This window comes from Pongo abelii, chromosome 3 (assembly GCF_028885655.2).
Source record: "Pongo abelii isolate AG06213 chromosome 3, NHGRI_mPonAbe1-v2.0_pri, whole genome shotgun sequence".
Taxonomy (NCBI): domain Eukaryota; kingdom Metazoa; phylum Chordata; class Mammalia; order Primates; family Hominidae; genus Pongo; species Pongo abelii.
The window spans coordinates 20,071,648-20,092,272 of record NC_071988.2 but is presented as its reverse complement, the minus strand read 5'-3'; the positions used below and the strand labels follow the sequence as shown (position 1 = coordinate 20,092,272).

General features: G+C 39.6%; 1 protein-coding gene across 6 annotated transcripts in view; it reads left to right on the top strand.

The window, feature by feature from the left end:
• The window catches only part of KCNIP4 (potassium voltage-gated channel interacting protein 4), a 1,214,435-nt gene that overhangs the window by 951,913 nt on the left and 241,897 nt on the right, over positions 1-20,625 (top strand). The window contains exon 1 of one of the 6 annotated variants that reach the window (XM_054553353.2): positions 9,355-10,070. In XM_054553353.2, the coding sequence (XP_054409328.1) occupies positions 9,959-10,070 (112 nt within the window). In that variant the 5' untranslated portion in view covers positions 9,355-9,958. 6 annotated transcript variants of the gene reach the window in all.

Here is a 20,625-nt window from a genome sequence, read left to right as displayed (position 1 = left end):
TAGAAGCTGGAAAAGGCAAGAAAACTGATTCTCTCCTAGATCCTCCAATAGGAACGTGGTCCTGCCAACACCTTGATTTAAGCCCAATGAGAACCATTTCAAACTTCTGATCTCCAGAACCGTGACATAATAAATTTGTGTCAGTTTTAGCCACCAGGCTTGTGGTAATTTACTATAGCAGCAACGGGAAACAAATACAAACTGATTTCAGCATTATAGTAATGGGTACGATAACAGAAAATAAGCAATCTCAGGCAGATAAGCTGCAACACTGACTGTGAGTTCTAGGAAAACTCATCCCCAGAAGAATGATTTCATTTCCAGTTCTCTGGGCCTCTGTGTTTGAAGCTGAGGTAGGGGAAACTTTTCTTCTTCCTCTACTTCTTTTAAGAAGGCTTAGTCCCTTTTGTCAAAGTGATTCATTGGGATGTGACCCCTAGCTTCACTGATTGCTGGGTTACAATGAATCTTGGAAGCTATTCATAGATGCTTCTGATTCAGGGAGCACTAGCAAGAGTTTGCATTCATGAACAGTAATATGGACACAGGTCATATTAATCCTGGCCTTCATGGCCAGTTTATATGTGTTCTCTTTCTTTGGGATTTTCCTGATCTTCTCACTATAAGAAATCTCTTGTATAGTGCATATTCCCTTTTTGCTTGTAACTTAGCTATTATATAGACATCTTCATACCCTGTTGCAGTGAAAAGAGAACTGGACTAATGGTCCAAAACCCAGGCTACACATCTGGCTGCCAGTCCTGTGCCACGACCTCAGATAGCTAGCACTTAGAGAGTGAAGGCCTACCATGCCCCATGCCCTGCATTCTAGTAGGCATTCTCTAAACATTTTTTCTGTGCTCTCTTTTTTTTTTTTTTGAGACAGAGTCTCACTCTGTTGCCCGTGCTGGAGTGCAGTGGCACGATCTCGGCTAACTGCAACCTCCACCCTCCAGGTTCAAGCGATTCTCCTGCCTCAGCCTCCAGAGTAGCTGGGATTACAGGTGCCTGCCACCACGCCCAGCTGATTTTTGTATTTTTAGTAGATGCAGGGTTTCACCATGTTGGCCAGGCTGGTCTTGAACTACTGACCTCAGGTGATCCACCCGCCTTGGCCTCCCAAAGAGCTGGGATTACAGGCATGAGCCACCATGCTTGGCCTACTCTGTGTTTTTTTTGTTCATCATCCATTGAGAATGTTCAGGGCTCTAAGGTTGGTGCAAAGGAGATTTCCAAGTCATTGAGACTTCACCCATTCTAATCTCATAGATAAGGAAAATGATCCTGGTGATAATTGTATGTGGGGTGGGGGAGAGGGAGAAAGGGAGGGAGACATAAGAAAGCACATGGAATTATTTGGGGAGGAGAGTTTTGGGAACTATATGAAATATTCTTTCCGTATAATCTTGATATGGTTTGGCTGTGTTCCCACCCAAAATCTCATCTTGAATTGTAATCCCCATAATTTCCATAATCCCCACATGTCAAGGGCGGGACCAGGTGGAGTTAATTGGATCATAGAAGTGGTTTCCCCCATGCTGTTCTCATGATAGTGAGTGAGTTCTCATGAAATGTGATGGTTTTATAAGTGTCCAACATTTCCCCTGCTTGCACCCACTCCATCCTGCCACCCTGTGAAGAAAGTGCCTGCTTCTCCTTTGCCCTCTGCCATAATTGTAAATTTCCTGAGGCCATGGGAATTTCCCCAGAAATGAGGAAGTGTGAGTCAAGTAAACCTCTTTCCTTCATAAATTACCCAATCTCGAGTATTTCTTCATAGTAGTATGAGAACGGACTAACACAGTCTCTACAACTCTTATACAACAAAATATGCTAAAAATATTCATTCAGTTTCTCTTCAGAATTGGAAAGCATTTAAGCCAAAGCCTGCTGGGTTCTGTTTCCCAAGTACTGTTGTGGTGCAAGAAATGAGCTTACACAGCTCTGAGAACACCCAAGTCAGTGTCTGGGAATCTAATGCCCAAGAACTGGGAGGATCAAGCTGATGAAGTGGTATGTCTATGGCAGGAAGGCCCTGGCCCAAATGAGCAGGAAGGTATCACAGGGCCTAAGAACAGACCTAGAAGTAGGGCCAAGGCCCAGCCATGGCTACAACATCCATGGAGATGCCATTTCTCATACTTTTAAAACCACTTGTTCCATTTCCAAGGTCATCTGAAGCTGTGGCTGAGAAAATGAAGCTGATGAGATATTCTGTATTTCTAGTTATAAGAGACCCAGAGACTAGTGGACCAGGGAGGTAGGATTAATTGAAGGAGAAATAGCCCCTTGATTGGCCCTTTCCTGGAGCCCTCTTTTATTCATTTTAGATCACGTCTCCTTGGCCATCTATGAGAATCTCTCAAACAGAACACAGGCCCCATTCATCTATGTATCCTTAGATTTCTCAGTGTCTGGAGTAAAGGATTGCCTGTTCCTTCTCTTTCTCATTTCTCCCTCTCCCTTTTCTTCCTCTCTTCTCCCTTCCCTTCATCTTTTCTCCTTCCTCTCACCTCTATCCCGAGCTCCTTCCCTCATCTCATTTGTGTTTTCATTGCTCTCTTAACCTTGTTCCCAGGAAAGAACTTGTTACTAAATATTTACACTTCAGTATGAGGTTAAGGTCACATCCTACTTTTCTGAAGGTCATTTGCATTTTAAATCTAATGGGGCCACAGTAAAAAATAAAATAAAACAAAACAAAAATGATGACTTTGACATATACTTCCCCTCCGATGTAAGAACCCTGGCTCTTGAGTGAGAATTCTTGAAGTCAAGTCCCAGCTCCTCAACTGCTAACACTGTAGTTTTGGGCAAGTTACTTAAGCTTTTGCATCTCAGCATTCTGATCTATATAATGGGGTTAATAATTAGTTATTCTATTGAGATATTGCGACAACTCAATGAGACAGTTTATGTAATGCACACAGCACACTGTGTGTCACGTGGTAGGAATTCAGTATTATTGTACTACAAACTATAATATATAAAAGCGATAATGATCATTATTATCCTGGAGAATCACTGCCTTAAAGCCAGCCCAGTGTGGTGGGATGTGACAGACACTTATTATAGAGAGATTACATCAAAAGGGATATGACAGGAGAGGCACAAATTTCATACTGGATTAAATGGGTAAACCCAGAAACTCCTTCAGGTTAGGCCACAAAGGCTGGGAAAAAGAAATTATGGCAAAAATGTCATAAATCCTACTAAGGAAAGCTTATATTCTGATGCAAGTTTTCTGGTTGGACTTCCAAATAGTCTACTCATTTGTTTATGTGAAGATTACATACTATACATGCTTTGATCATAAGATTCATGAGAACTATTTTCAAGATACATTAGTGCAATATTGCTGGAAGTGTCTTAGGATGGAAGGTGGTTTTTTCCCTCAGCTTTCTATTTGAAAATCCAATCGACCTTGTGGATTCAATAGGGCATTCAAAACAGAAGACTGCAGTGCTTAATAGTTTAATGGACATCCATATACATATTTTAAAGAAGTCCATTCAAGACACATTTACTAACCTTTCAGAATGAGCCTTCAGCTAAGTGAAACTGCTTGAGTCTGATCATGTTTGAGCAGAAAGTTCATCTGGAGAACATTTAGGAATTTTCAAAGTAATTGAGAAACCCCAAGATAGAAAGGCTTGATATAGTTTAATGTGGAGGTGATGTTGAGGGTAGAGTAGAGGGCACCTGAGGGTAAATAACTTTCATCATTTTGGTGAGAAAATCTTACAATGTGGAGAGACATGAAGGGTCATACACTGACCTTGTCTTTGTTACTTGTCCCATCAAGTCCTGATGTTAAGTGGCATCTTTCACCAACTATCCAATCTCATTTTTCTCTCCTGGCTTGGAGGTCTCAATCTGGCATTACCACTGTCGTGAATGCTGTCTTTTGTTTTGTTTTTGAGACAGGGTCTCATTCTGTTGCCCAGGCTGGAGTGCAGTGGCATGGGCAGCCTCTGCCTCTCAGGTTCAAGCAATCCTCCCACCTCAGCTCCCCAGGTAGCTGAGACTACAGGCCCATGTCACCATGCCCAGCTAACTTTTGTAATTTTTGTAGAGATAGGGTTTCTCCATGTTGCCCAGGCTGGTCTTGAACTTGTGAACTCAAGCGATCTACCCACCTCAACCTCCCAAAATGCTAGGATTACAGGCATGAGTCACAGTGCCTGGCCAATGCTGTCTCTGCGTGTGCCCATTTATGTTCCTGGGAAGTCACTGCTCCTCTCCAAACTCATTTTCAATGACCTAGATTAGGTTTCTCTGTTCAATGCAACCTTCCGGATGATGCCAACCATCCTGATGGCTTGCTTCTCTTAGCTCCTATTGACTGAGAGAATAAATTTTCCTTCTAGAACTTTGCTTCTTTTTAACTTTTCAGTGTATCATCCTGATTTTTCCTATACTAAGCAAGTCAAGGATTATGAAAAGCTAGAGGATTCAAAGCCACCTGTGTCCACTTCCAAGTCCCTGACCTTAAACAAGCCAACTCTTCTCTCTATACCTCCGTTTTATGCGTTTGCGAATTTTTAAAAAATATATTATTTTATCTTTAAATGATTTCTAAAAGACTGTATGAATATGGATGTAGGGGTGAAAAAACTTTCTCTGTTCCTTCTTAGGTTTAGTAATTAGACCCTGTAAAATTAAACTGACAAAGGACAGATTGATGGGAAAGATGGATTAATAGAGTTTATTTACATGTGCAGTTCACATATACATGTGAGAACTCAATGAAGAGTAACTCAAAGGGGTGCTTAGAATTGGGGGCTTATATAATCATCCTAACAAAGGGTGATAAATTGTGAAGTGACAAGACAAAGGAAAAAGGATTTGGGCTTCTAGGGTGGTAAATTGTGGAAAGAAAAATACACAGGGGAAACTAATGGAATATAAGGCTTACTTGTAAGGTTTCTTACACAAATCCCACTGGTGCCAACTTTCTGCCCAGTGATTATAGTTGTTTCATCCTTCTCATACAGGAGAGCGGAAGGGAATACTTTACAAAGAGAAATTTATACATCTATCCACTGCCTTGAGGCAGAGAGGGGGAAGGTAGAGAGTTTTTCCTGAGTCTCCTATTTCAGTTGCCTTCAATTGAAAATAACCCTTATGCCAAAGTGACATATTTTAGAGTAACATTTTCTGATTCCCTTCATAGGCTAATAATCTTACATTTAAATTTGACTTAACTAGTTTCTGTATACATTGTGATTCTATGTACTTGAAGAGAGAACAGGTAGATCGTAAATATAGCTAATTTTAACGTTTTTCTCAATCTTGCTACACTTATTTTTGCATTTATTATAATGTCAACAAACAGTATGAAGACTATTTCTTAACTGAGACTATCACCTGGTGAAATTTCAAACTGAAGCTATAACAAACAAGAAAAAATGATCAATTTCAGGTTTTAGATAAATCATCCCATTTGAGATTATTTAAAGGATCACAATGGATTGGGGCAAGGAAATGTAAAGTCTACTGACCCTCTTTCTTTAACAGACTGGTCAATTGATTTGGACATACCTCCTTGGAGTGAGTTTTTACTTTCCTAAGAGTTTCTGTCAATAATTTCCTTTCGAAGTCTCTCAACCACTTAAAGGGCCGCAGTTAAAGGACCATTCGACATGGTGCAGAGGGGCCTGAGAGTGAGGTGGTGAATGATAAAGTAGGCAGAACCTGGTACCGAGTATACCCACATTCAAATCCCAGTTCTACCAAGTGCCATCTATGAGGCTTCAGGCAAGTGGATTAATCTTTTAAAGCCTGAATTTTCTTCTTGAAACCAAATTATTTCAGGGAACTATGAAAGGATTAAATTAGTTAATATCTATAATTTTTTTTTTTTTTTTGAGATGGAGTCTCGCTGTGTCACCCAGGCTGGAGTGCAGCGGCGCGATCTCAGCTCACTGCAAGCTCTGCCTCCGGGTTCACGCCATTCTCCTGCCTCAGCCTCCCGAGTAGCTGGGACTACAGGCACCCGCCACCACGCCCGGCTAATTTTTTTTTTATTTTTTAGTAGAGACGGGGTTTCACCATGTTAGCCAGGATGGTCTCAATCTCCTGACCTCGTGATCCACCCGCCTCGGCCTACCAAAGTGCTGGGATTACAAGCGTGAGCCACCGCTCCCGGCCAATATCTATAAATATTTTAGAGTAGTGCCTGACACTTAAAAGTTCTCCATAAATGTTGGTAGCTACTATTTTTGGAGTAAATCAGGTATAAATCCTGGTTATGTCCCTTGTTGAATGTAATTTTGTGAAAATAAATTAATCCCAGTGCACCTTCGTTTTTATTCTTCTTTGAAATAGTGATAACACCTAACCTATTGATTTGGGGCAAGCTGAAACTAATTTATACATGTAAACTACATAATATGGTGCCTGGCTTAGAATCAATGGGTACAAGCCATTAGTGTACCTTTGGTATTCCCTTCCTTTGGTATGAAAGACAGGCCTCTGCTGGATGATTCATTACAATGTAAAGAAAGGGGTGAGCCAGTGAATGAGGGAGAAAGCGAGGATGTTTTAATATAACAAACTGGGTTGGGGCTAGCAAATTACTGCAATAAAATGGTTGAGCCATGATCTGGAGTTACTTTTTTAAATTTTTAAATATTAAAAATAGAGGTAGTCTCACTATGTTCCCCAGACTGGTCTCAAACTCCTGAGTTCAAGTTATCCTCCCACTTAAGCCTCCCAAAACGCTATGCAGGCAACTCTTCTTTCCAAGAGTGGCCCTAGATAAACATCATTTCCCAGATGTCCCCTGCTTCCCTAGACTTTTTAGATGAAGCAGGAAACTCCTCTTATGGTGCTGTCGCCTTACAAAATCTCACAGCTGGGGGTGCATGTGAAAGAGCCCCCGCATACTTGGGAGCCAACAGATTCGATCCGGTAGCCACAGCTGACAGACAGAGCTCAGAAAGCATGCGGTAAGTGTAACTAATGCATATAGGAAAGGGCTGGACCTCCAATCAGCTGGCAGATTCTAAGTAGAGAACGCTATTGTCCTGATAGAATGAAATTCTATCTGAAACCAACAAAATCATATTCATGGGACTTTGTGTGAATTTCAAAAAGGATAGGAATTTCATTCCCGGAAAATGAGATGTGGCAATTTTAAAATACTTTACCAACTCTCTAAACCAAGAGATCAATTGGCAAATATCTGCTGAAATCTGCTGATAGAAATAAAGGGAATAGCATGAATTTGGAAGCCAGACAAAGCAATGATTGAATTCTGGGTTTTCTAACCATGTGACCCCCTCTCAGCACTTTAGTTGTTTTCAACTACAATATGGTATGATGTAGGATTAAAAGACATGTTTACATTTAACTTGACCTAATTAATTTCTGTAATTTTTTTTTAACTTTTGACTTTCTGTAGCTAAACGTTGGTGGAAATTTCAGAAAATGGTTACCTAAAATATTTTTTTCCTACTAATTACTAAAACCTGCTTCCCCTCCACAGGCTTGCTGATATAATGGAGAAGAAAATGTTTGGATAGATGGGTGATTGGGCAGATGGATACAAGGATATCTCTTATAAATATATCATTCAAAATGAAAAGCACCTTTGGCAGGACCAACTTATTTCTAGGACTCAAGGGAAAGAAACCACCCTGTGGGTTGAGATGATCGGCAGGTCTTCATGGGAAAAACACTGAAACTAGACCTTGGAGCAGGGGTGGCAGGACCAGGGAAGAGCAAAGTCGTTTCTTCCAAGGAGACCTTGCAGAGCCTCTAAAGAGTTGGAACTTCCGTCATAACCCCACAACTATCATATGTGAGCAGGGGACCCCAGGGACTGGGCTCAACCCCCCACAGACTTAGTTAATTCTTACATCAACCATGAGAAGGGGGCAGTAGCATTCCCATTTTAAACTGAGATTCAGAGACGGAGTGGATTCTCCAAGGTCATGGAGCAAGCAAGGGTAAGGCTAGGATTGTACCCAGGTCTACCAACCTCAAAACTTGAGCATGATATACTATAATACTTCTGGTAATGATTCAAGTTACCATTATGGACGGTTACTGCCTCTATAAAGTCTCCTTCCTGATACCACTAAACCCTTTCCCAATTAGAGTTGACTTCCCCTCCTGGTGTTCCCACTGTACCGCGCAGACATCTGTTCAAGTGTTGGTGCATTTATTGGTCACATTTTACTTCATGCCTGCCTCCTCATTAAACTATAAGCCCCCAAAAGACAGAGCTGAGTATTATTCATCATTTGATCATTCATCTACCATTTATAGCTCATAGTAGCAGCTTAATAAACGCTAATGAATGACTGAATGAATGAAAGCCTGTTGCCTTCCAGTCACTATGCCCACTGCTTGGCAAGTCAGTTAACCTCTTCATGCTTTGTTTTCCTCACCTACAAAGTTAAAATGATTAGAATTAACTTATAATCTGCCACTTATGTGGTAGATTAACTTATCTACCACGTAGAGATGTAGGGATAAGTAAATTGTTGAAAAGTCACTACAATATTGATGAGCACATAGCAAATGCTTAGTACATGTTAACTATTATTGTGATCACATTTAATTCCCATAATTCTCTTTAAATGGAGAACTTTAAATGAAGTATTATGATCTTGACTGCATAGAATAGGACCTGTTATTAGAGTGGTTGAGTGTCTTGCACAAGATCACATAGCAAAAAAAAGCAGAACTTGCAAATGACCCTGGGGGTCTGAGATATTACTCACAAACCCTTATATTTCCAGTTCACATGCAGAGTCCCTGTTGATTCTCTTCATCTCCATTTTTAGGTTGGGCTTCAGTAGACTGGAGATAACCAACAAAATGATTCAGCCAGTGTGGTCCTGGCACAGCACAGGGTCTGTTTGGAGTGGTTTGGACTAGCACACCTCATGGCATCTTTGCTATGGTGCTGTCCACACTTCCCAGTTGATAAGAGTCACCTGGGCTTCTTACTTAATAACACACACTCCAGGCTCCTCTGATGAGCGTGGCTTTAACAAACAACCCCAGGTTGTTTTTATCATCAGGGAAGTTTGTGAAACTTTGAGAAAGGCTGAGGCCAGACTTTAAAGGACGAAGGTGGTACACACCTTCCACGGGGGCAGTTATGAACATCTTAGTTGTTACCGGGTACTGCTCCGCCACGCCCTCCGTCCACGTTTGTAAATATAATATAAGGACTAAATCAATCTCCCTGATAATGCACCCAACGTGACAGCGGAGACCAGAGCAAGGAGTGGAGTGGCGGGGGAGGCTCAGGTGTTCTCGTTTGACAAAGTCATTGAATCATGGAGCTTTGCTCGTGCACTTTTCTCCCTGGAAAAGCTGCTTATAGACTTCCACGGAGGCTTTCAAGAAGGGCCTGTAGGCACCAGCCACCAGAACTGATTATTTCCTAGCATTCAGAGAGGAGGCTGAGCTGTCTCCCAGAGGAGGCTCTGGGAGGAGAGAGCAGCAGCTTTGGCAAAAAGGGGCCATTCGCAAGCTTCCCAGGCAGAAAACTAGCGCGCCGACAGATCTGCCCAGCCTCGCGTCCTCAGCGAGGGACGCGCGCGGTGCTCTCCTGGGCAAGTTTCCTAGGAGTGTCCCTTCTCGCCACGGACACTGCAAAGTCTCCCGTTCTCCGACAGACGTTTCCCTCGCGGCTCTGAAGTCGAAGTACTCGCCCGCTGGCTGCAGCATAGAGTGGAGAAGTCCGTGCGCTGTGGTAGCGGAGGGTGGGGAGCCCCGCCAGCCAAATGCCAGGATCAGCATGACAGGCTGGACTTTAGCCCAGGTCTGTCCTCACCCCGGGGGTCCGCCGGCTTTGCAGGGTGCATCTGCGAGGAGCTGCTCACTTTTTCCCCTTGCAAGTCTTTGTTCCAAGCCTGACGTTGCTACGATTCTGTAATTAACTCCCTCCACTCCAAAGAGGTCTGGAGGCTGGGATGCTCTGCCAGCTCAGAGGATGTTGACTCTGGAGTGGGAGTCCGAAGGCCTGCAAACAGTGGGTATTGTTGTGATTATATGTGCATCTCTGAAGCTGCTTCATTTGCTGGGACTGATTGATTTTTCGGAAGGTAAAGTGGTCGCTCCAGTGTGTGCTGTTGGGCAGGTCTGGTTTAGAAGTAGATACAGATGCTGCAGAAGTTAAGAAGCCTTAATACTCAAAGTAAAAGTTTTAAAATATGCATGTTTGGCATAGAGCATCCTAGTGGCTGGACAGTTCATTTTGGTTTATCCAGATATTTGATATCAGAAGGGAAGGGATATTGTACCATTATCTTTCTATTTGAAATCTACTTGGGTTTAGTATTTTGTGGGTTAAATATTTTTCTAAGGTGGGGAGTTAGGACTCTCTCCTATGGGGTGATAATACGGGTTGGTATTTGGTTGTCAAGTTCATGTTGGTTACCACACCTTAATGTCATTAGTGATTTCATCCTATGAAATAGTATCTTGGTTTGTGAAGAGAATATCTGTGTGTGCCTCATTAGTTAGGAGGTGTGGGGGTGAACCCAGGTGGTTTATTATGATATAAAATGGGTAAGCTTTTGATATGAAATTGAGTTAATGGGTGTTCAGCAAAAATGTGCTTTGGACACTTGATTTGCAAGCATTTCATTTGCATTCCCCAGTGAGTCTCAGTGCTCATGTGTCTCCTGAGTGGGAACTCATACACACGAGACAGGACTGTTGCTATCAATAAAAATTAGATCCATCTAACATAAATTTTATTCTTGCTATCCAAAATGAATTTTGTTATTCAAAGATTGGAGAGTTTTAAAAAGTTGATTAACTTTGCTTTAACTATTTGAATGTATATGTATGTATCAAACACACACATATTGTTTATGAAATAATCCTTTTACTAAAATAATACCCTTTGAATCATTTAAACCTAAATCATTTGATATCAATTCTACATGCAAGCTCTTCTTTCTTCCTAAGTGAAAGAATGGCGTCTGTGAGATACTTGCTAATATTTCTTCCAGATATGGATATGATCTTTTATTGCCAAGTTATGAATATTTACCTCTCACATTGTGTTTAATGTGGGGAGATGGAAATATTTAAACTTGCCTATGCTTTCTGTAATCTTTCTAACTATAGGAGCTAAGACCTGATAGCTATGATGACATCATCCCAAACAAGATCCAGTATACAGGTTGTTTCTGTTAATATGTTAATGATGGTCAATGTATCTTATCTTCAGAAAGTCCTTTTATTCTACCAAGTAGATTCATTAGGTTCTAACTGTTTAAACAGTATAAGAACATATATTCTCTTGTAATCTTCGTATCTTCTTTAAAGTATTCTCAATAAGTTCTGCTTAGACACAATACAAATAATACTGTAATGGGATTAAAGCCTCAGAATTTAGTTCTTTTTCCTTTTCTTATATTTCCCAGTAATTTTATTTAACCCCTGAAGGAAATCAATGCATAAGCAGGCTTCTCCAATGTTACACAATTTTGCATTCTCTTGAGATTTCTGCCTCAATGCACTAAATGCTGGTGTCTTAATACAGTACAAGTAATTTCAATTTCTATGATCGGAATAATTTACTTCTGTTTTGTCACCACGTTTTTGTTCTCTGGACTTAGTTGAGCCATAGCTCCCAACTTTAGTGCATTGTACTGGAGCTGACTTGGTTTCAGAGTTGGGTTCTAAAGGACAACCTCCATGAATGTATTGAGGAAGTCAACTTTCACAGTATTAAGAGGATAGCGCACAGTTCTTATATTGTCAATGTTAATAACGTAGAAATTTAAAATCAAAAGTCCTCTTTTGATTTTGTAAGGCCCCTGGCAACGATTCAGCTTTTATTCTTCAAGGTCTGTTTCATATCACTTAAAATTGAAGGTTTGCAGATTCAAACTTCAAATTTGAGTTTCAACAAAATGAAAATTAGAGTTGTAAACCTGACCCCCCCAACTAGAATCATAGAAATTTTGAGTTGGTCTGAAAAGTCTTCCTTGGGAAAGATATCTAAATCATATTCCTATCCATATCTGAATCTATATTTCTATATCTACACACACACACACACATAGAGATGTAGATAAATATTTATAGATATTATGTGAAATGTTCAGTAAGCTGGAGAAACTTTTAATTCAATGTAGAATCCATGATCATGCTAAAACACAAGGATGCAGGTTATGACCATACATGAGGGAACACCCACATATACTTGTTGAGTCAGTCCCTTTTTCCTCTGAAATACATGTTAGGAAATACTAGTTTGGGCCAACTCTTATTTTGCATAGGAGACAACTACAATCCAGTGAAGTTAACTGACTTATCATAAGGCAAATGTAACCGGGAGCAGAAGCAGGATCAAAACCAAAGACTACTGAATCCTACACAGTACTTTTCCTACTACAACATACTGTTATACATCTTCCTTAATGTTGAGAAAGGGAATAAATGAAAATGCACATAGGAATTTTCTGGAATTCTTGAGTCTTTTCCTGAATTGGCTAATACCATGTGAAATATTTGCGGCAAATGCATTTAAAAGAAAATCATATAATGGGCATATAATTTCTACAAGGCTGTGACCTCAATCCAGGAATGGGACCCAAGCATGGGATATAAATGAGCTAAGCCAGACCACTGACGTTTGTCATAGATTAGAGGCAAGATTAGGACAAAAACAAGCCAAGTGGTCTCCTCAGCCCCTTTCAAACCTCTAAGATCTGCACTGAATTTTGACCAAATGTGACTTACATTCAATCATGATGAATGTCCACTTCAAGCAGAGTCCAAAGATGAAGTCCAATGAGAAGGCGACACCTCTGTCCTAGGCCTGCTGCCTGTTTCTTTAGACTATGACATTGTCTAAGCAGAAACAGAACCTGGACTTTTTGATCAGTAGCCAAGCAAAGGTTTGAGGAAAAAAGCAGCTGAAGTGCAAACCACCATAAAAAATTAGATTATCATAGCCTTCATTCTTTCTAGCTGCAAATAATAAAGGCTGACAGGGTTATCCCAATGCAAATTACTAAACTCTTCACTAAGATTGCACCACCTAGAAAATATGACCCACAATAGTCCAGAGAATTAGCCTCCATTTTTTTTTTATGGTGGAGAAGTGAAGGTGAAAAGGCCCAGAGTAGAAGTTTGAGCTTCTTTTAGGCAGCATTGAGCTTACATGTTGTCCTCAGGAAGCAGTGATACCTCAATGGTACCATCATGGAATATTTTCTCCAGTATGATTTTCTGTGTAATACATTAGAAAGTACTTCTGAGTCTATTTGAATGAGAGGACCCATATTAATGTTGCGATAAAGCAGTATTGCCTTAATATTTTCATCTCTAATGTTGACTAGAATTAGACACAGATAGAAAAGGGTTAAGAGAAACAGTTATTTGTTTTAGTTTCCAATTTTGATAGTCTTGTTTTAAAAAAAGTTTTAATTGAAATTCATGACTTAGGACTCAAAAGCAATTTGTAAAGAAGATCAAAACAACCAATGTGATTTTAATATAGGGATTTGAAATTTTGCACATATCCACTTATTAGTAAGTGGAAGGAGAAAGAACACTCATGAGATTAAGCTCATCATTTCATACTTTAGCTTGTAATCTTGTCATATTGAATTCTCACATGTGCAGGGTACCCTGTTGGGTATTGACTGAGAGGGTGGGAAAGTGCAAGATGAACATTAAAGTGCCCTCAACAAGCTTACATTCTAGTAAAGGAGACTACTTACTAAACAAGACAGCAGGAAATAATGCTGGGCATAGACCCAAGCCATGGCCAGTAGAAGCACAGGTGGAAAGGTTCATTCTGGAAAGGACTCCAGAGAAGGTTTAATGGAGAAGAAAAACTAGTCATACAGGACCTTGGAGTGGGAGAAGATTTCCCAAATTGGAAAATCCAGGAAGAAGATTCCAGGCTGAGCAAAGAAATTGAGCTGTGACTCTAAGCACAGACAGTGGGTGGCTTGCATGGATTAGGATCATGAATTGGATATGGCTTGTAGCACATGGGTCTAAGAACATTAAAATATGTGGCTGGACAAGTTACTTGGGGTTCAACACTAGAAGTGCACACTTATTCCCTAACCATTGAAGAGCCATTGACTCAAAGACTTCAACTTTGGGGGAGCAAGTGGGACAGATCCATGTTTTAGGTAGGTCAGCCTGGGAGTAGGTGAAGATGAGTTCACAGATAAGAAAGTGGAAGCAGAGATACTAGTTATGATTTTGTAGCAATTCAGATGGGAGATTAGAAGGACAAAAATCCACAGAATTCCCTCCTTAATAAAATACTTAGGAGAACTGTCCATTTCCAGTTTTTCCAGAAGTTCTTATTTAATATGATATCCATGACATGAAGCTCTTTGGAAACAATATATTTATACTTTATTTCAGAGCAACTTTGTTTGGCTTTATTAAATATCTTTTTTATGAGAAAAAGAAATGTGGAGTACACAGAGATCATAGCTATAGGTATACTGGAAGGAACTGAAAACTTTGGATAGATTTATCCGCTATCTTACAAGGTCTTCAATTATTGTAAACTTTTATTTTGAAAAATTTTACACATAAAACAAGGTATAGAAAATAGTGTAATGAATTGTCATATATTCATTATCTAACTTTAATAATTACCAGTACTTTGCCATTTGTTTTCACATGGCTTGCATTTAATAAATATTTATTGATTGTCTACAGTATGTCAGGCACTAGGCTAGGCTCCAGAATATAGAGATCAATTAAAGATAGTTGCTGCCTTCAAGAAATTCTCAGTTGCATAAGAAGAAAAAGAATACTAACAAATGAAAAATATAATACATCATGGTAAATAGACCAGTACAAGAAAATCCAAGAAGAATGTAAGGTAATTAAGTCCAGGCAGAGGAGATGAAAGCAATCAGAGATGACTCCGTGGTGGAGGTGACCTCTAATCCTGGTTTTTATGGATGAAGAGAAGTGTATAAAATTGATATGTAAGAGTAGGTCTTATGCAAGTACTGTATGTAAAACGCTGGGTGAGGTAACACTATGTGCAAGCACAGGGCCATGATACACCATGTGAAATTCCTGGAACAGCGATAAAAAAAGTAGGAGAGGAGTTGACTGTTTTACTCCTTCTCCTTAATTGTACAGTTATCCTTGCTGTTTAGCACAGTGCTTGGTATATAGAAGTTACTGAAGAAAATTATGGCCTGAATGCCATTTGCTTTCATACAGGAATAGTGCCAGTTCATATCTATTTATCCCACATAATAAATAACTTACAGTATCACTTTCAGGTTTCCATAGTAGCCTAAAAACTGTTGATTCATTGATTAAGATTTTTGTTATATATATTTTTTTCTGTTAGTAATATTTCACATCAAAATCCCCTGGCAAAGTGAAGATACCTGCACACCAAACACATCTGTTTGTTAGAACTCCTGAGCCAGGGAGATAATTTCAATTAAGATAACCAACAATGAGTTGCAGAATCCCCGCTTATATGAGCTCTGGTTTGATGGAAAAGCAACACTTTCAATTCTGTAACTGGAAAAACGTTTAGATTTATTGCCAAAATATAACAAATATGTATTACTGTGTGGAAGGGAAGGGAGGATAGTCAGGTGTTTTACTGCCTTCAAGAAATTTCCAAATTGGTTAAAGGCCAAACAGCTCATGAATAACTAATTCAAGATGAAAAAGTATTGTGAGAGGGGGTAAGGCCTTTAGAAAACTCAAAGAGAAGAGCCATCTAGAAGATTTTGGGGAAGGCTGCATATAGATAAGTGACGTTTTACATCTCAAGAGTTGAGAGATCCAAAACTTTGATAGGTAGAGACTAGAAACTAAAAGCAGAAATTTGAACTATATTTTTAAAAGACAGGCAGTTTCCTGAAATCATTTTTGTAATCAGATTGGCACTGAAAATTTCATTAATTATTTAAAATACCAAGTTTCTGCTTGGACCTGGCAATGTGCTTGATACTGATTAGTCTTGGGACTATTATTTTCCAGTTCTAATTGTTTTTACTTACTTTGGTAACTTGTGCCTCACCCAGTCTGCAAGAGCAGAGCTATAATTTTAAGTGGGCAGTGAGGGGAGTGGAATGGGAATGCCCTCCAGCCAAAAATCATCAGGAAACACACCTGTGGTTGAATAATTTTCATTTATTATTCATTGCAGAGAGAGAGAATACATGCTGCAGAGAAATGGGGAATGTCTCAGAGAGTGTTAGGACTTATTACAGGGTTTGAGCTCATTTTGGTGCATTTGGAGAAGGTTTAAGTGAGCAAGACATTGACCTGGACAGGAAGCTGTCAAGAAGCCAGAGTCATGCTGTGATTGGGTAATTTGTGTCTGCAAGTAGTGAAGACTAGACAGAGACAAAAGCTGCAATACGTAAAGAAGCAGCAGTTACTCATATTAGCTGGGATAGGAGATATTTGATTATTTTGTGGTTTAAAGTTCATGTTTGGCCAGGCGCAGTGGCTCATGCCTATAATCCCAGCACCTTGGGAGACCGAGGTGGGCGGATCACCTGAGGTCAGGGGTTTGAGACCAGCCTGACCAACATGGAGAAACTTCATCTCTACTAAAAATACAAAATTAGCCAGGCGTGGTGGTATATGCCTGTAATCTCAGCTGCTCCGGAGGCTGAGGTGAGAGAATCGCTTGAACCCAGGAGGCGGAGGATACAGTGAGCCAAGATCACGCCACTGCACTCCAGCCTAGGCAACAAGAGCAAAACTTCATCTCAAAAAAAAGAGAAAAAGTTCATGTTTTTGCTTCTGTTCAAACATGATTATAGAGTGCTCTTGTTGTTATATTGATCAACCATGGGTCCACAATGGTGTTTTCTAATGTTCATATTCTGTGAAATGGTTTATAATCATCAAGAAAACACCAAGACCTAACTAATAAACCAGCTCAGCTCCTTCCAGGGGCCCACAGGTACTTTTCTGCTTCTCTCACATAATAAGGGAGAAGGCAGAATAAGGCGAGAGGGAAGAGTATAGGCTATAAAGCAGACAGATTTAAGTCCTAATTCACTAACTGTGAACAAGTTACTTAATCCTCCCAGCTTCAATTTCCTTTTCCATATAATGGGGTTAATAATCCTAATCTTTGAAGATTATTGTAGGAATACTAAAATATAAGTGGAATATCTATCTCTATTCTTCATCCACAAATAGGAGCCAATAAGTGCCTTTCTTGTAATTGTGTTGAAACAACAGTTGCCATGTTCCAGTTTCTTGAGTTTGACTAGCAGTTCTCTGAAGAATGCTTCAGAATCACCTAGCTGACCTGTTAGACACGGATTGTTGGGCCCAACCCATGGAGTTTCTAATTCAGTAAATCTGGGGTTGGGGTCTGAGAATTCACATTTCTAATGGGTTCTTACTTGAGGATCATGCTGCTGGTCCAGGGGCCAAACTTTGAGAACCATTGAGTTAGGTAATAAGTTGGAAAGGCCAAACCCGTGGTATCTGCAGTGTGTTCTGTGCCAAGTTGTCTGACACCTGCTGAGCTTGATTCTCAAGCAGTGGCCAGCCAGCTTTTTCAGTAGTAAACATTTTAGGTTTTGTGGGCCATGCAGTCTTTCACAACTCCTCAACTCCGTTGTAGCACAAAAGCAGCCGTGGATAATACGCAGACAGATAGGTGTGGCCATGTTCTAATAAAACATTGTAGATGTTCTTTGAATCCCATACAATTTTCATATGTCACATTATATTTATTTAATGTCTGCCTTTTTAACCATTATTTTACATGTGAAACAATATTTAGCTGGCAGATGATACCAAAATTGAGAATAGACTAGATTTGGCCTACCACTGTATTTTGCCAGCCCTTGTTCTAGAGTTGGCAATAAAGGGAACTATTGAGAAGGGGGTCTCAGGTTGATGACTTATTGTTTTTTTGGAAATTTAACTAGATTTTTCTATCCCTTCTGTGCTATTGAGGGGATGGGGGTCTAGTCTCTTTTTAGGGGGTTGGTGGAATTGTCTGCCAAATTGTCAAGTGATTTGAATTAACACATATGTGTTTTTTCAATAAAATGACTTCCTTTCCCCTAACTTCACTCTGCTGGACCAACTGAGTTGTTATATAAATTAAGCCATCTGCCTGGTATTGTCATACAATGAGTCAATGCCTGAGTGCCCTGTCATACTGGTTTTCATTTTCGGTATTATTGTCTCTTGGAAAAGTTGATAATATACTCTTTTTATTGAGTTTGCAAACTCTTATTTCATAGATTTGTTAAAGACCCATTTTAATTTTTAAAATTACATTGCTATTCAGACTGTTGGCACTACATTGAGCCTTTTGAGTCTAGGACACATACATTCAATCAACAAATGTTAAAAAATAAAATAAAATCAGCTTAAGTTTACACTCTCTTAAAAATAAAAGATCTATAAGTAGTGGATAAGATCATGGTCTTTGAAGTGAGACAGACCTAGAGTTCATTTCCAGCTTTTCCTTTTACTGGCTGTGATTTTGGTGAAGATATAACCACCTGAACCTCAGTTCTCTCATTTGTAAAATTGAGTACTAGTCATAGCTACCTCATGGAATTATTTTGAAATTTAAATGAAATGATACTTGTTCAAATTCTCCTTAGCACGGTGCCTATCACACAGAGCTCAATAAATATTGGGTATCATTTATAGTGTTAACATCATTGCTGTCTTTGCTTTGCATAGTCATCACACCTATTATTAGCATAGTCATGTATTCAATCATCTAAGAAAGAAAGGTTTTCGAGTGTGATCTGTGTACCAAGAACTGTACTAGTCATTGAGAACATAAAGATGTAATTTTGGCTACACTGGGTTTATATATAAATGAACATACCAAAAAATTAGTTTAGTAAATTGCCTGGGCCTCACGTCTATGTAGATTTTAGAGGGACATAAAAGAAAGACTGACCAATCCTATCTGGGGACTGTTGTTGTGGGGGGGAGGGGGGAGGAATAGCATTAGGAGATATACCTAATGCTAAATGATGAGTTAATGGGTGCAGCACACCAGCATGGCACATGTAGACATATGTAACTAACCTGCACATTGTGCACATGTACCCTAAAACTTAAAGTATAACAATAATTAAAAAAATGGACATATGTATAGATGACCTATGCATATGTATAAATAAAAGTGTGTAAATATCAGAAAAAAAAAAGTGGAGAGCATCAGAAAGGACTCAAAGAGGTGATCTTTGAGCTGCATCTGAGCAAAACTTTTAGCACTCAGCATCAAGCAGCCTTGAGAACCACTGGCAATTGATAAAACCTACGTCAGCATTTCCAAGAACACCTGATGTTGATCTCAGTTTCAAACTCCTGGCTTATATTATTCCTAGAACTCCTTCTCCTATACAAATGCCACCCTTCTTTCCCATTTCAGCTTTAAGTGAAACCCACCCTCTCTTTAATACTACCCTTTCTTTCTAATCTGAATTCAATTACTCCTGATGTACGTGGTACAGCAAACACACTTAATAATAAATCGTGATACACTGTCCCTCAAAGTACTTAATTTGTGTTCATTCATTTTCTCTCCAGCTGAACAAGAGAGAACACTCTACCTTAGTACAGTTTGAATTTTCCCTGTATTTTCACGGTATCCAGAGCTATATGGAGTGTGTTACCCAGGCTCAATGATACAGGCATAACACAGAGATACCTTGTGTTCTTTCACTCACATTGTTGTGCTTTGCAGATAATGTGCTTTTTACAAAGCGAAGGCTTGTGGCAACCCTGCTGAGCAGGCCTTTTGGTGCCATTTTTCCAACAGCATGTGCTCACTTTGTGTCTTTGTATCACATTTTGGAAATTTTTACAGTATTTCAAACGTTTTCATTATTATTATATCTGTTTTAGTGATCTTTGACTAGTGATCTTTGGTATTACTAGAGAAATTTTTATACCATATACCTCAGGAATAATCGAGTTCAGATTAGGAGCACCATGAACCACATCCATATAAGATTCCAAACTTAATCTATAAATATTGTGTGTGTTCTGACTGCTCCACTGACCGGCCATTCCCCAGTCTCTCACCTTCTCTACAGGGCCAGCCTATTCCCTGAAACACAACAACATTGAAGTTAGGCCAATTAATAATCCTACAATGGCCTCTAGGTGTTCAAGTAAAGGGAAGAGTCATACATCTCTCACTTTAAATCAAAAGCTAGAAAGTATTAAGCTTAGTGAGGAAGGCATGTTGAAAATCAAGACTGGCTGAAAGCTAAGTCTCTTGTGCCAGTTAGCCAAATTGTGAACACAAAGAAATAGTTATCAAAGGAAAAGTGCTACTTCACTGAACACGTGAAGAATAAGAAAGCAAAGCAGCCTTATTGCTGATATGGAGAGAGTTTTAGGGATCTGAATAGAATATCAAACCAGCCACAACCTTCCCTTTATTCAAAACTTAACCCAGAACAAGGCCCTAACTCTCTTCATCTCTGTGAAGGCTGAGAGAGGTAAGGAAGCTACAGAAGAAAAGTCTGAAGCTAGCAGAGGTTGGCTCATGAGGTTTAAGGAAAGAAGTCATCTCCATAACATAAGAGTGCAAAGTGAAGCAACAAGTGCTATTGGAGTAGCTATAGCAAGTTACCTAGAAAGTCTAGCTAAGGTGACTACACTAAACAACAG